At 36.5% G+C, this 17,095-nt stretch overlaps 1 protein-coding gene across 3 annotated transcripts in view; it reads left to right on the top strand.

The window, feature by feature from the left end:
* Positions 1 to 17,095, top strand: part of ADAMTSL1 (ADAMTS like 1) — a 907,410-nt gene that overhangs the window by 523,766 nt on the left and 366,549 nt on the right. For all 3 annotated transcript variants that reach the window (XM_036021558.1, XM_036021557.1, XM_028519737.2), the window contains one exon: positions 4,889 to 5,016. In XM_036021558.1, the coding sequence (XP_035877451.1) occupies positions 4,889 to 5,016 (128 nt within the window). The remainder of the gene's footprint in view (positions 1 to 4,888; positions 5,017 to 17,095) is intronic.

Genomic DNA, 17,095 nt, shown 5'->3' with positions numbered 1-17,095 from the left:
TTTAATATCTGAGGAATAATTTAATGGGTGTATGGGAAAGAGATTTGGTATACTTCAATGGCAAAGAGCTTTTCTTTTTGTCTATTTAATTAAGCTCCAGAAACAGAGTGCCCCACATTGCCATGATTAGAGATTGATTTTATTAATCCTAAAAACTCAATAAATACTTCCTTTAGAAAGGACAGACTTTGCAATAACCAATGTGTTCTGTTACCCATTCAATGCCACCTCAACCTACTGGCAGGTCATGTTACCAGGCCAACCAATGCACCAGGTTCCTGGGAGGTATTGCTGTGGGAAAGCCAGTGTTTACAGGGAGGTGATACCTTAAAAGCTCAGTGACTCAACTGAACTCAGCAGGGAGAAAAAAGCACTTGCGCCTTCCCTCTATATCTCCTGGAACCTTTCAAAGCCCATATATGTTTATAAATTATATTAATAAGGAAACCATCAACAAAATGAAAAGGGAACCCACTGAATGGAATAGCATATATTTGCCAGTGATACATCTGATAAGGGCTTAATTTCCAAAATATATAAGAAACTTATAAAATTCAACACCAGGAAGACAAACATTCCAATTCAAAAATGAACAAAGGACCTGAATATACACTTCTCCCAAGAGGACATACAGATGACCCATAGACATACAGAAAGATGTACAATGTTGCTAATCATAAGGGAGATGCAAATAAAAACCAAAATGAAGTATCATCTCACACCTGCCAGAAAGGCTATCATCAGTAAATCAACAAACAAATACTGGTGAGGATGTGGAGAAAAGGGAACTTAGAGCACTCTTAGTGGGAATGCAGGCAGCTACAGCCACTGTGGAGTTTCCCCAAAAACTTTAAAATGAAATGGTCTTCGACCCAGTGATCTTACTTCTGGGAATATATCCTAAAAATTCAGAAACACCAAGTTAAAAGAATATATGCACCCCTATGTTTATTGCAGTGATATTTACAATAGCCAGGATCTGGAAATAGCCCAAGAGCTTATTAGTAGATGAGTGGATAAAAAAAAGCTGTGGTGCATTTACACAAAGGAATACCACATGGCCGTGAAAAGGAGGGAAATCTTACCTTTTGCGACAACAGGATGGACCTGAAAATTATTATGTTAAGTGAAATAAGCCAATCCAAGAAAGATAAATACCATATGATCTCACTTATATGTGGAATCTAAGGAACAAAGTAAGTTGACAAAATAGAAACAGGGGCATGGACACATGGAACAGACTGACAGCTGTGAGAAGGGATGGGAGAGGAAGGATTGGGTGAAAGGAGATGAAGGGGTTAGTGAAAGATCATATATGCATAAACCATAGACACAGACAACAGGGCGTTGATGGCCAGAGGGAAGGGGGTGGGGGCTGGGTGGAAGTGGGCAAAGGGGAGGAAAATGGGAACATCTGTAATAGTGTCAACAATAAAAATAAAGTTAAAAAATAAGTACTTAAATAAAAATGTTAATGATAATTATAGTCAATGCTTATACAGCGTTTATTATTTAGTCCCTATGAGCTTTTTAAAATGTATGTATTTACTTTTTTATAGTGGTATAATATGCATGACATTAAATTTACCATTTTTTAATCACTTGTGTATTGTTCAGTGGCATTAAGTACATTCACATTATTGTGCAACCACCAAGCCCTTCTCTCTCCAGAATTATTTTCATCTTCTGGAACTGAAACTCTGTGTGTCTGTCCCCTTTCCTCCCTTTCTCCAGCCCCTAGCAACCACCATTCTACTCCCTGTCTGTGAAGTTGACTGCTCTAGGTACCTCATACAGCTGGAGTCATACAATCTTCGTCCCTTCGTGTCAGGGTTACTTCACTTAGCATAACGTCCTCAAAACTTCAATCATGTTGGAGTATGTGTAAGAATTTCCTTCCTTTTTAAGGCTGAATAATATTCTTTTATATGTATATACCACAATTTGTTTATTCATTTACCCATCCATGGACATTTGGATTTTTACACCTTCTATGCTTTTTATATATTAAATATTTTAATCCTCATAATGTCTCAGTGATGTTGGCATCTTTATTATCCACATTTCATGAAAAAAACCTGAATTATAAAGAGATCTCAGCTAGGGCACTCTGGAGTCAATATTCTACCTCAGGCTGAGTAGGCCCACACCCTCTGCTCTCAACCACTATCTATCCCACTTCCCTTTCAAATGGCTGAAGAATCTCAATACAGCATGCACCAATTAGCCAACCTTGATACAGCACTTGAAGGCCAGGTTTCTGACTTAATTTGTACTAGTTTCAAAACTTCCAAGAATTCATCAGTTTGACAACTGATTTGTAAAGCCCAATAGCAACTGATTTATAAAGAATCTATTGGCCCTGGCTGGAGTGGCTCAGTGAATTGAGTGCTGGCCAGCAAACCAAAGGGTTGCCAGTTCAACCCCCCCCAGTCAGGGCACATGCCTGGGTCTCAGGCCAGGTCCCCATCAGGGTGCACTTGAGAAGCAACCACACATTGATGTTTCTCCCTCTCTCCCTTCCTTCCCCTCTCTCTAAAAATAAATTAAAAAAAGATTTTATTTATTTATTTTTAGAGAGGCGAAGGGAAAGAGAAAGGGAGTGAGAGAAACATCAATGTGTGGTTGCTGGGGGACGTGGCCTGCAATCCAGGCATGTGCCCAGACTGGGAATCGAACCTGTGATGCTTTGGTTCACAGCCCATGCTCAATCCACTGAGCTACGCCAACCAGATCAATAAAAAAATCTTTAAAAAAATTTTTTTAAAGAATTTACTAGTGCAAAATAAATAGTTTCCTGGGGACAAGAGTGTGTTATTTTCTTTTCCAGAGATCCCTCCTGCTTCAGTGATGCTACCCTAAGTATGACTAGGATGGGCATGAGAAAGTAATTTAAAAAGGCTAGTAAGAGCTACTGTTTGTGAGCCTTCTATATACTGGTGACTTGCCTTACATCATTGCAAGTTTTCACATATTTTGTAAGAGGCTACTCTTCCATCTCTCCCTGTCCCATGCATTCCCAGGATCCCACATTGCCTGTGCTCTCTCTTCAGGGAAAAAACTGAACATGAAATTGTCGTATTGCCTAACATGTGCATTTTCTTAATGGTTTGTTTTTTATAAACTTTATTAGTTTTGGAATTTTACGACTTGTCATATGTATGTCTTTGATTGGCATGAGAAAATACCACCTTTAATGTTTAGATATCACATTTGGCTTATTCAGTAAAATAATTTAGCCACAATTTATATTAGCTATTTATAGAACTGTTGCTATGGGTGAATTGTGTCTCCCTTTCCACACCTCATTCATACGTCAAAGTCTTAATTCTCAATATGATAATATTTGGAGATGGAGCCTTTGAGAGGTAATTTGGTTTAGATGAGGTCATGAGGGCGGGCCCTTGTGATGGGATTAGTGCCCTTATCAGAAGAGACACCAGTGTTTGCTCCCCCTCTTTCCTGCTAACTCAAAGTGGAGCTCATGTGAGCACACAGTGAGAAGGCAGCCATCTGCAGCCCTGGGTGGGTGGGGGGGCACTCTCAGCAGGAACTAACCATGATGGCACCCTAATATCTTGAACTTCTGGCACAGAGAACTGTGAGAAAACTAATTTCTGTTGTTTTTCAGCTACAAGTCTGGTATTTTGTTATTACAGCTCAACAGACAAGTATAACTATATAAATACCTATATGATATATTCTCAATTTATAACAACATAGTAATTATAGATAATACTTATTATTGTTTTAGTCTGGAACTAGTCCTAGGCCAAGTGCATTTAGCTAATCCTCCTATATGGTATGTGTGTATGTGTGTGCATGTGAGGTAGTGTAATTAAAACATTATCTCCATTTTATAGAAAGAGAATTGAAGTGTAAGGCAGTATTAAGGTAATTGTTCAAGGACACATAGTAACAAACAGAATCCATACCCAAACCAGATAGTTTCTAATTCCAAAGCCTGTTCTATTAACTGTGGCACAAGGTTTTTCTTTGGCTCTTCCGTGTGCGAAGTGTGAAGTGCAGATTAGGCCTGTACGCAACAACTCTCCTCACAGCATTTGCAGTTTTCACTATGAAGCCTGTCGATAATAAGATGTTGATCTGTCTAAAGTCAATATCTACTAAAGTTACTTCATGCAGCTATTCTAATGAACAAACCTGAAAACTGGGAACAATATTGCTTCATTTAAATATTGTCAATTGTGCCCTGGCTGGGGGGCTTATTTTGTTGGAATGTTGTCCTGTACACCAAAAGGTTGTGGGGTTCCTTTCCCAGTCAGGGAATATACCTAGGTTATAAGTTTGGTCCCCATTTGGGGACAGGTGCAAGAGGCAACTGATTGATGTTTTACTTTCACATTGATATTTCTCTCTCTGTCCCTCTCTCTCCCTCCCTTTTCCTTCCTCTCTCTCTCAAATCAATAAACATACCCTCGGGTGAAGATTAAAAAAATTGTCAGTTGCATAAATTGTTGTTCTAGAAAGCCATACTGGTATGCACGCACCAATTTTCTCAGAAAAGGAACATCTCTGAGAGCAGCTTCTTCCTTCACAGAGATGAAGAGTAGACTCATGAACTCTGGGGAAAATGGTGACTTCATTGCAATTTACCTTCCACCAATCCAGAGTTCTATCTTTGCCCCCCTTCCCATTTGCTCTACTGGTGCAATCCCTTGCCACCGTCAGTCGTGGTCCAGGATCCTTGAGCTCAAATATTCTTCTCCCCACACATGTATACGTTATTAAATTAGAAAGAATCTGATGAATGCTTTCATTCTCCCAAAGCCTACCATGTACAAACATACACACCATCAACATTTTAGGATGTGTGTTTCAAGGTTCATTGGGGACATGATACTGACCATCCTCTTGTTTCTCACAGAGCTCCAGGACAACACGCTCTGAGGAGGACAGGGACAGCCTGTGGGATGCCTGGGGCCCATGGAGTGAGTGTTCACGCACCTGCGGTGGAGGGGCCTCCTACTCACTAAGACGCTGTCTCAGCAGCAGGTAAGTCCTGTAGCTACCAGGGGCTTTCATAGGGCCCGCACATAGCAGGTTGAAGACCCACTCTCGTAGTTGGGGTTATGCAGAGCATTTTTTTTTGCAGACAAACCCAGATGATGGAAAGAAAGGAAGGTACAAATAATTAAATATGTACATCTCCAGTTAGGTATTTTATACTCATATAATAAGCAATATTGAATTTACCCCTTTTAACAAGCAAATTTTGTTATGTGTTCATGTTAGCACTGGAAGGAGAATTTATTAATAGAAATGGATCTAGTAGCCTTAGCTACATAATATAACTGTCTTAACAATTATGATGACAATAATAATAACATGAGCATTAATAGCATATTGTTTATGTTGAATTTCAATGTTACCAAAACATTTGCAAATGATTGGTATATTGGTTTCATTTTTTGGCTGTTGTAATGGCCAGAAGTCCCTAAGATAATTTATTTTAATGAAGGATAAATTCTGACTATAAGAAGGTTTTGAAGAGTAGACATGGAGTGGGAATCAGTGCATGAATAGTAAGAGTAATGATGAAGGTGAAAGAGTGGTTAATGGATTCTAAGTTGAAAGGGAAAGGCCTGAGGTGTCAGAATGGAAAGTCTTTACTCACAATAATAATTCATAACTGCTTCTTCAGTTGTGTGATCTATGACTCGAGTTTTCTCCAAACTGTAAAAATTAAGTACTTGGGTAATACTTCTTATTTTTTTAAATATTTTTATTGATTATGCTATTACAGTTGTCCCATCTTTTCTTCCCTTTATTCCCTTCTGCCCTGTACCCCAACTCCCACCAACATTTCCCCACCTTTGTTCATGTCCATGGGTCATACATATAAGTTCTTTGGCTTCTCCATTTCCCATACTATTGTTAACCTCCCCCTGTCTATTTTGTACCTGCCATTTATGCTTCTTATTCTCCGTACCTTTCCCCCTTCTCCTCCCCCCCCGCTGATAACCCTCCATGTGATCATCATTTATGTGATTCTGTTCCTGTTCCAGTTGTTTGCTTGCTTTGTTTTTGTTTTTTTAGGTTCAATTGCTGATAGTTGTGAGTTTGTTGTCATTTTACTATATAGGTTTTCTATCTTCTTTTTCTTAGAAAGGTTCATTTAACATTTCATATAATAAGGGCTTGGTGATGATGAACTCCTTTACTTGACCTTATCTGGGAAGCACTTTATTTGCCCTTCCACTCTAAATGGAAGCTTTGCTGGATAGAGCAATTTTGGATGTAGGTCCTTGCCTTTCATGACTTTGAATACTTCTTTCCAGCCCCTTCTTGCCTGCAAGATTTCTTTTGAGAAATCGTCTGATAGTCTTATGGGAACTCCTTTGTAGATAACTGTTTTCTTTTCTCTTGCTGCTTTTAAGGTTCTCTCCTTATCTTTAATCTTGTGTAATATAATTATGATGTGCCTCAGTGTGTGCTTCCTTGGGTCCAACTTCTTTGGGACTCTCTGAGCTTCCTGGACTTCCTAGAAGTCTATTTCCCTTTGCCAGATTAGGGAAGTTCTCCCTCATTATATTTTCAAATAAGTTTTCAATTTCTTGCTCTTCCTCTTCTCCTTCTGGTACCCTTATGATTTGGATGTTGGAACATTTAAAGTTGCCAGAGGTTCATAAGCCTTTCCTCATTTTTTTGATTTCTTGTTTCTTCATTCTGTTCTGTTTGGCTGTTTCTTTCTTCCTTCAGGTCCAAACAGTTGATTTGAGTCCCAGTTTCCTTCTTGTCACTGTTGGTTCCTTGTACATTTCCTTTATTTCACTTTTCATAACCTTCACTTTTTCCTCTATTTTGCAACCATACTCAACTGTTTCTGTGAGCATCCTGATTACTAGTGCTTTAAACTCTGCATCTGATAGGTTGGCTATCTCTTCGTTGCTTAGTTGTATTTTTTCTGGAGCTTTGATCTGTTTTCTCATTTGGGCCATATTTTTTTGTCTCAGTGGGCGTGTTATGTAGTAATGGATGGAGTCTTAGATGTTCACCAGGGCAAGGCCACCCAGGTCACTGTGTTGTGGTGTTATATGTGGAGGGGTGTCAGAGAGGGAACAATGCCACTTGTTCAGCTCTCAGTTGGCTTTCAGTCAATTCCCCAATACCCACAAGCAAATTGGGCTCTTCTGGTGGTTATTCTCAGGTGGGTGGGTTTGTGTCTGTTCTAGGACCCTGTGAATCTCTCCAACAAACTCTCTTATGAGACTGGGAGTTTCTCCTACTGCCTCAACACCCACAGGATTTCAGTCACAGGTTTTGAGGCTTTATTTCCTCACACTGGAACCCTGGGTCGTGTGGTCTGTGTCACTCCCCAGTTGTTCTTCTTGGTTTATCCACATGCAAATGTGAGACTGCTAAGTCTGCCAGCCACTGCCTCACCTGGTCCACCAGCTGCTGCCTTGCTGGGAGTCCTCTCTATCCCTCCTACCAGACTGGATGAAAGTTTCTTCTTTAATTCCCTGGTTGTTGGACTCCCATGCAGTTCTATTTTCTGGCAGGTCTGGTTGTTTTCTGTTTTTAAATTTGTTGTCTTTCTTTTGGTTGTGCAAAGAGGCAAAGTGTATCTACCTATGCCTCCATCTTGGCTGGCAGTCCCCAAGTAATATTTTTAATAAAAGATTTTATTTGACCTTGCAAGTAAAAGGTTTGGTCAAAATTATTCGTATTATAAAACATGAAAAGAAAGAAGGAAACAAGGTATACCTCTGATTATTATAGACTTTTCATAAAGAGCAGAAAGTGGTGAGATGTATATTCAGGAAAATGTCAACTTATTCTAATAAAAGTGACAATTTCTTGAAATGAGGGTCTGAGTCTTATGCCTTCTGTATCCCCAGGGCCTACATGGTCTGACAGATACTAGGAGCTCAATAGATGTTTCTTCATGGAATCCATTGATAACTTCAGACTGTTCTGGTTCCAGACACAGGTCTCAATGGAAGTGGCGTACCCCAGGGAAACGGCCAGAGGGCATATCTTGCAAGAAACTAGAGTGATTCTGGTATTTAGCTATTGCAGTGTTTGGGTCTGCACTGAGGATGGGTGTATTGGATTGTATTCAAGTTTGTTTATCATCTTTGGAAGGCAGCTTCATATCAAACCAGATCCCTGAGCTGATAAGGGAGAATAGGCCTTTCATTTGTATGTTTCACCTGTTCTCTTAATCTTAAACATCACAAACTTCCTAAATCTGCATTACATGATGCTATGTGGTGATAGCACTCTGAGGCATAACTGATAATAAACATACATCAGTAAAGCCAAAATGTACAAAACTGGAATGTTCCTATTATGCAGTTTTCTTAAATTAGCATGCTTGAGTGTTCTTTAGGGATGAGCCAAAACATGTGTCTCACAAAACTAGTAAGAAATGCATGGGAACCTTCATGTTGGCTCAGTGATAGGAATGTTACATTGTGAGAAACTTTTATTGAGTGAGAGACTGAGAAGCCACTTAAGGAATAAATTAATATCACAAGTAAAATTCTGTCATTCAGCATTTTACCAAATATTGATGTTGTGTGAAATTTAAAAATACAGTTTTTGTGATATGGCAAATTAAGACTCCAGTTGTTAAGATTTTATTATAATACTATAGAAGATATCAGTTTTCATCTACTTATAATGAATTGCAAAATAGTATATAAATCTCAAAGTATAAATGTATAGAATACATGTCCCTGATTGACTTTCGAATACATTTAGTATATACATACTGGGCTGGAAAGAAAGCTAAAAGACGGGGAGAGGGGTGATCCACCCATTTCTTTAGGGACTTGATGAAGGAGGGAAGCTTCCAAACAGAGGGCATTTCCAAATCCAGTGAGAAGATAAAGAAGAATTAAAACAGACTGAGCCCTGGGCAGGTGGCTCAGTTGGTTGGAGCATCATCCTTTACACCAGAGGTTGTGGGTTCAATCCTGATCATCAGGGCACATATCTGTGGTGTGAGTTTAATCCCCAGTCAGGGCATGTAGGGAGGTGACTGATCCATTGATGTTTCTCTCCCTCTCTCTTCCCCTACTTTCTTTCCTCTCTCTCTAAAAATCAATACACATATCCTCTGGTGAGGATTTAAAAAAAAGAAGAGACTGAATAGCTGAACTGAAATACCATATTTTGTCATGTATGACACACACCCACATTTTTGTATGCATAATACACAGGATTATTATACCCATGTATAATGCACATCCTAATTTTTCCCTCAAAAATTTGGGCAAAAATGTGCATTATACATGGTAAAATATGGATGTGTCATTTTTCTCAAGAGAATCAGAATAGTACAACTGAGCATACACTGACCTTACAACACAACCCTATTGAAGAAGGGTGCCAAAACATATTCTGAGACACAGATAAAAAAAATCCTCTCATGATTCTATAAAAATGTACATTGGCCAAAGGAAGTCATTTGGCCAACCCTAGAGTCAAAGTGAGAAAGCAAATTGTTACATGGAAAAGCATGCCATGTAGGGAAGGTGAAGAGCTGGCATCATTTTTGCAATCTACTATCAATGGTCTTCTATGACTCTCTTATTTATTTTTAATGACTAATGAACTTAATGGGTTCCCCTCATCCCTGAACTGCAGATTTAGGTATCTGAATTTAATTCAGTCACCTTATACTCTTGGGAAAGATCAGAGGCTATGAACGTGTGTGTCCTTAGAACCCCACAGGTGATCAGGATGTGTGTGGTAGTCTAATAGCAAGCATTCAAATTTGGCCCAAATAAACCCCATTCACCTGCTGAATGAACCTGCCAGACCAATTTCTTAGTCCTGGTCATATGCTGCCTTAGGTCACATTAGGCCTGATATTTTTAAGTCTATCAGATAATAATTATTCTATTTCCAACATGATAGAACTATAAAGAGTGTTAAAATGCCCAAATTTGATTGAAGAGATAACAATTCAACTTCTGGAGTTAGTTATGTTTCCTGATGGATTAGGAGCTTGTAAGGAGGCTTGGTTAACCTGATTGGAGAACATCTTTGACTGATTCTTTGATGGATACAAGGATTGAAAAACAGTGGAGGCGAAGCAAAGTGAAAATACAGACAAGCATTAGATGTTAAATCCTTCATTCTCAGCAGGCAGTGCTGGATGCTGGGAAAAACACACTGGTCCAGGGAGTTACTGACTCTTTCCTTGACTTCTCCCCATCCTTTTTTTCTGAGGTTCACAGAAAGTAAGCAGTACTTGATTTTCCCAATTTCTAGTATTGGAGCATCAATAATTGTCTTTACCTACAATCTTGGTTTGAGCACTGAAGGAAGGCACTGTACAAACTTTTTTTCTTTAATGTTTACTAAGTTCTGTAACATTATATTTTATTACATAACTCTGCTAATGCAACTATTGCTAATCTTGTATCACTAAGTGGTACGTAATGTCTGCTTTTATTTTTTCCCAAATAGAAAACAGACTATACCTACTTGTACTTTATGATGGTTCTTTATTTCAAGTGAATTAAATAATGTACCCACTACCTGAAAAACTGCTTCTTCTCTTTCTAACTCTTCACCTTTGCCACTAAATATTCTAAAATAATAGTTTTAGGAAATTAATATTTCTAGTTGACCTATCTAGTGTGTGTTTAGTAGAAACTATCCTTTTCCAACCTAAATTACTTAAGAATATTTTTAAAAATTTGATACTAAAGATCTGTCTCTGAGACCTCTAGGTTTGTCTCCAACAGTTAATTTATTTTTGCCCATAAGGAGTTCCAGATGCATAAGGCACTTAAGTACAGTGTGCTTTAATGTGACATATGCCACTGTTGTAGAGCTATGCCAAGACCGAGGTCAAAAGGAGAAACTGCTCCTTATCTGAAATGGCAGTGGGTCAGGTCGCTGCAGGCTCTTAAATGTGATGTCAGCCATTGCCTTGGTGGCTGAAGAAGATTTTCTGTTTTCTGAAATGCCAAATTAATCTGCAGGTTAGTTAATAGTATGGATTAATAGATTAATTAGTACATTAAAAATATAAATATTTTGTTAAATCCCAATGGATTAAATGAAGGGCTTGTCAAGTTTACATATATCCAAAGAGCAAAAAAACACCTACCTAGAAAAAAATGAAAGCACTTTTATAAAGTTAATAAATTTTGAATTAAGTAAAATTTTTGAGTTGAATATAATTATTAGATAAACAAAGATAAACTTATCATACTATGAAGGTGCCTTAATAAAGTAAGATTATGATATTATTCCAAAGAGATATGGCTGCCACAGTGGTGTTGATATAAACACAGAAAAATTAAAATAACCTTAAGGAGTTTCATCTCACAGGTGTAAGAAAGATCATTCTAACCATCTCATTTTATAATAATTCAGCTAAGGGAAAGTGAGCTAAAATCTCTGATTTTTTTTTATTGCACATAATTTTTCTCCCCTAAAAATACTGATACTTAACACTAATCTAAACTTTAGTCAACAATTAATTTCTATACCATATAATGATAAATACCAAAAGAAAAGTTTTAATGTTAAGATTTAGCTTATTAAACAAACTTTTTTTCTTTTAAAATTATGTCATCTCTATCATAACATCTAATTAAGGCTCACAGAACTTGTTTTAAGACGTTTTAGAACTTTCACTTCAAGTGAGCCCCAAAGCAAGATTTATCTGTTTTTCTTCATCTAGTATTGCATGTTATCAACCTTGTTTTCCTTGGAAATGTTTGAGTTTTTGTTTAAAGGAAAGATATACAAGTTCAGAGTGGGTCTGACTACTCATGTCTTTTATATGAGGTGGTCTTTTCATTGTGTTAAAGGAGAGTTCACATTTTGGGATTTATGTTTGAGAGTTTGCGGTTGCCTTCCTTTTACTTTTTGGGTCAAAGCCTAGTCTAAATGTATTACAGGGACTTCTAATATTCCAGGTCATATATCTTAGAGGAATGTTTTGTTCCAAGATCTAATCTCCTTTCAAGGAGAAGAATCCACTAAAGCCAATGACTGAATGTTTGGGACCAATTTATGGCTTGGTTTAGCCAATGAACCTGTGTGTTGGAATGAAAGATGGTTGAAAAATGTGTTTGGTGTCCATAATCTTTAGTGGCCATATTGGGAATTTGTAACTCTTGGCTGTCTTTTTCTGTTTGTTTAAAAATTCCTTATTTGGTTAATACAATTGCCTTTCTGAAGTTTTTATTTCTCCATTTTTTTTCATTTTACTGCTTATTGAGATATCTTAGAAATGTAAAAATTATATATAGGGCATATAACTTGATGCTTTGATATGTGTATACATTGTGAAAAGATCACCATGATCAAGCTAAATAATTTATCATCTCTGCATAGTTTCTGTGTTTGAGTGTGTAATGAAAAGATTTAATTTAAAATCTATTTTCTTAGCAAATTTCAAGTATACAATGGTGTCATTAACTATTATCACTAGGCTATATATTACATATCCAGAACTCTTTCATCTTATACAACTGAACCTTGATAGCCTTTCACCAGCATCTCCTCATTTCCCCTCTCCTCTGTTCCTGGCAAACCACCATTCCACTTTCTTCTTCTATGAGTTTCACAATTTTAGATTCTTCATACAAGTGAGATTATGCTGTATTTGTCTTTTTGTGTCTGGCTTATTTCATTTACCATGATGTTCTCTAGGTTCCTCCATGTTATCACAAATGGCAGTATTTTCTTTTTTGTTAAGACTAAATAATATTCCATTTCTCTCTGTCTCTCCCCACCCCACACACACACCAACTATTCTTTATTCACTCATTTGTTGTCAAGGTGCATTTAAGTTATTTCCATGTCTTGGCAATTATGCATAATGCTGCAGTGAAGTTTCTGGATCACGTAGTTTTTAGTTTGGGGTGGGAGAACTTCAGTACTCTTTTCCATATGGCTTTACAAATTTATATTTCCACCCACAGTGTGCAAAGTTTCACTTTTCTCTACATTATTGCTAACACATTACCTTTGGTCTCTTTTACAGTAGCCATTCTAACAGGCATGAGCTGATATCTCACTGTGGCTTTGACTTGCACTTCCCTGATGATTAGTGATGTTGTGCACCTTTTCATGTGTGTATTGGCCATCTGTATGTCACATTTGGGAAATATCTAGTCAGGTCCTTAGGCTTTTTTTCATTGGAATATTTGAGTTTTCAACCACTGAAAATTTAACCATTGAGTTGTAGGAGTTTCTTTCATATTTTGGATATTAAGCCTTTATCATATGTATGGCTTGCAAATATTTTCTTCCATTATATAGGTTGTCTTTTCACTCTGCAAATGTTTCCTGTTGTACTTTTGCTGCCTATGCTTTTAGTGTAATGACAAAAAAAAATCATTGCTAAGACCAATGCCAAGAAGTTTTTTCCATGTTTCCTTCTGGTAGTTTCACAGCTTGAGTGCTTCCATTTAATCTTTTTTTCATTATTTTTATTATTGCACTGTTAGAGATATCCCCATTTTCCCCCATTAGCCCACCTCCTCCCAGCCCCCGCTTCCCTCTGGCCATCACCACACTGTTGTCCATGTCCATGGGTTATGCATATATGTTCTTTGGCTAATCTCCTTTCCTTCTTTCATTCTGTACCCCCCCACCCCTCTAACAGCTATCAGTCTGTTCCATGTATCCACGCCTCTGTTTCTATTTTGTTCATCAATTTTGCTCTTTAGATTCCATATATAAGTGAGATCATATGGTATTTTTCTTTCTCTGACTGTCTTGTTTCACTTAGCGTAATAATCTCCAGGTCTATCCATGCTGTCGCAAAAGTTAAAAGTTCCATCTTATTTTATAGCCATGTATTATTCCATTGTGTAAATGTACCACAGTTTTTTTATCCATTCATCTACTGATGGACACTTGGGCTGTTCCCATATCTTGGTTATTGTACATAATGCTGCTATGAACATAGGGGTATATATTCTTTCTGATTAGCATTTTGGGATTCATAGGATATATTCCCAGAAGCGGATTACTAGGTCAAAAGGCAGTTTCATTTTTAATTTTTTGAGGAAATTCCATACTGTTTTCCACAGTGGCTGCACCAGTAGTACCGGAAGTCCTAGCCATGACAATCATACAAGAAGAAGAAATAAAGGGCACTAAATCGGAAAGGAATAAGTAAAACTGTCATTATTTACAGATGACATAATACTGTACATAGAAAACCCCAAACACTCCACAAAAAAAAAAAACACAAAAAACTACTAGATCTAATAAATGAAGTCAGCAAAGTAGCAGGATACAAAATTAATATTCAGATATCACTGGCATTTCTATACACCAATAATGAACTATCCAAAAGAGAAACAAAATTTCATCTACTATTGTAACAATAACAAAAAAATAAGGTATCTAGCAGTAAATTTAACCAAGGAGGTAAATGACCTGTACTCAGAAAACTGTAAGACATTGAAAAAAGAAATTGAGACAAAAACAAATAAATGAAAGTATATACTATATCCAGTTAATCTCTCGTTAATTTTTATTTCATGTTTGTTTGTATTTGATGTGAGATAAGGGCCCAATTTCATTCTTCTTCATGTGGATATCTAGTTTTCCTGACACCTTTATTGAAGAGGCTGTCCTTTCACGTTATAAATTCTTGATACCCTTTTCAAAGATTAGTTAACAGTTACACATATTTAACCTAAACATATTTCTGGATATGTTTAACAGTTACACATTAGTTAACCTAAACATATTTCTGGATTCTCTGTTCTGCTCCATTGATCTGTATGTCTGTTTTTATGCAGTACCATGCTGTTTTAATACTATATCTTTGTATCTTTTGCACTTAGGAAGTGTGGTGCCTCCAGTTTTATTCTTCTTCTTTGGGATTGGTTTGGCTACTGGGGATCTTTTGAAATTCTGTATGAATTTTAGGATTTTTTTTCTATTTCTGTACATAATGGCATTGGTATTTTTGATAGAAAGTGCATTGAATCTGTAGATCACTTTGAGAGTGTGGACATTTTAACAATATTAACTCTTCCAATCCATGAACATGGTATCTATTTCTAGCTACCTGTATCTTCTTTAATTTCCTTCATTAATGTTTTATAGTTTTCAGGGTATAATATATCTTCTACCTCACTGGTTAAGTTTATTTCTAAGTATTTAATTTTTTGATGCAATTATAAATGAAATTGCTTTCTTAATATCCTTTTCAGGTAGTTTGTTTTTAGAATATAGGAATGTCACCAACTTTTTAATGTTAATTTTTTTACCCAGCAACTTTACTGAATTCATTTATTAGTTCTAACAAGTGTTTTGTTGTTGTTGAATCATTTTGGTTTTTTATATATGATCATGTCATCTACAGAGATCATTTTATTTTTTTCTTTTCGATTTTTATAGCACTTAATCCTTTTTCTTGTGTAATTCTCTGGTACTATGTTAAATAGAAGTACTAGTAGTGGGCCTCTTTGCTTGTAATGGATATTAGAGAAAAGCTTTTGGTTTCCCCCCAGTGATTATGATGTTAGCTGTGGACTTTTCACATCTAGCTTTTATTGTGTTGAGCTAAGTTCCTTTTATACTTATGTTGTTCAGAGTTTATTTATTTAGTCATAAATGGATATTGAATTTTGTCAGCTGCTTTTTCTGAATCTAGTGAGACAATCGAGTGTGTTTTATCTTTCAGTCTGCTAATGTGGTGTAACAGATTGACTGATTTGCATGTGTTGTATTGTCCTTGCATCACTGGGATAAATCCTGTTTGGTCATGGTGTATAATTCTTTTAATGCGATGTTGAATTCAGTTTGCTAGGATTTTATTAAAGTTTTTTGCATCAGTGTTCTTTAGGGATATTGGCCTACAGTTTTCTTTTCTCATGGTGTCTTTGTCTGTCAGAGTGAAACTGGTCTCATAAAATTAGTTTGTAAGTGTTTCCTCTTTTTGTATTTTTAAAGAGTTTAAGAAATATTGCTATTTTTTAATATTTAGCATATTAGTGAACCCATTAGGTCCTAGCTTTTTGTTGTTGTTGGGTTTTGATTACTGCTTCAATTTTCTTATTGTTACTGTGTTATTGGTCTGAACTAGGAAAAGAAGAGCAAACAAATCCCAGAGTCAGGATATGGAAGAAAATAATAAAAATTAGAGCAGAAATCAAATAGAGATTAAAAAAATGTTTTAAATCAACTAAACTAGAATTGGGGAGGGTGGTAGTTGAAAAGATAAACAAAATTAACAAACCCCAGGCTAGCCTAAGAAAAAAAGAGAAGAGATACAAATAAATAAAATCCGAACTGTAAGATGAAACATCACAATTGATAACTAAGAAATCAGAAAGATTACAAAGGACTATTATAACAATTATATGCCAACAAATTAGATCACCTAGAAAAATGGGTAAATTCTCAGAAACACATAGCTTTTCAAGACTGAATTTTCTCAATTTTTGTTTATTCATTTAATAAGTATTTATTGAACATCAACTATGAATTGCCAAAAGGCAAGGTTCTGCTCTTGAGAATTTACCAAATTATTAAGTTTTTATAGATTTTTCTAAATTTCTACTAATTATAGTTGGAGGATATTTTAAGAACTGAGAGTTTTCTCCAGTTCTCTAAATAGGCAATACATCTATAGCCATGATTCTCAACCTTTGCTATCCTTTAGAATCAACCTGAAAGCTTTTTAAAAAGTCAATGCAAATACCTGGGTCCCACTGAAAACCAGTTAAATTAAAATCCCTAGGTTTGGATCCCTGACATCAATAATTTTAAAAAGGCTCTTCCAAATGATTTAAGTGTGTATCCAGTATTAGAACCGCTGCTCCTTTGGAGGGGTAATAATGAAATGATGAGGCTTGTCTCTAATTCTCTGGAGATGTAGAAGTTGGGATAATGAAGAAAAGAAGGTATTTTCTGATTAAAAACCTCTTTATGTTTAAATGTCTTACTTCTACATATGATGATCTGCATCACGGATACCAGCGTGTCAGGACATAGAAGCTCAGATCGCCCCTGCACTACTGGGAGCCACAGCACTAGCTTTTCTGAGTAGTTATCCAGTTGTCTAGTATTAATCAAGGTCAGTCTGCCCAAATTGGCAAATGGAGTAAGTGACTTCTGAAACGTT

Source organism: Phyllostomus discolor, chromosome 3 (assembly GCF_004126475.2).
Source record: "Phyllostomus discolor isolate MPI-MPIP mPhyDis1 chromosome 3, mPhyDis1.pri.v3, whole genome shotgun sequence".
NCBI lineage: Eukaryota > Metazoa > Chordata > Mammalia > Chiroptera > Phyllostomidae > Phyllostomus > Phyllostomus discolor.
This window is presented reverse-complemented; position numbering and strand designations above follow the sequence as displayed.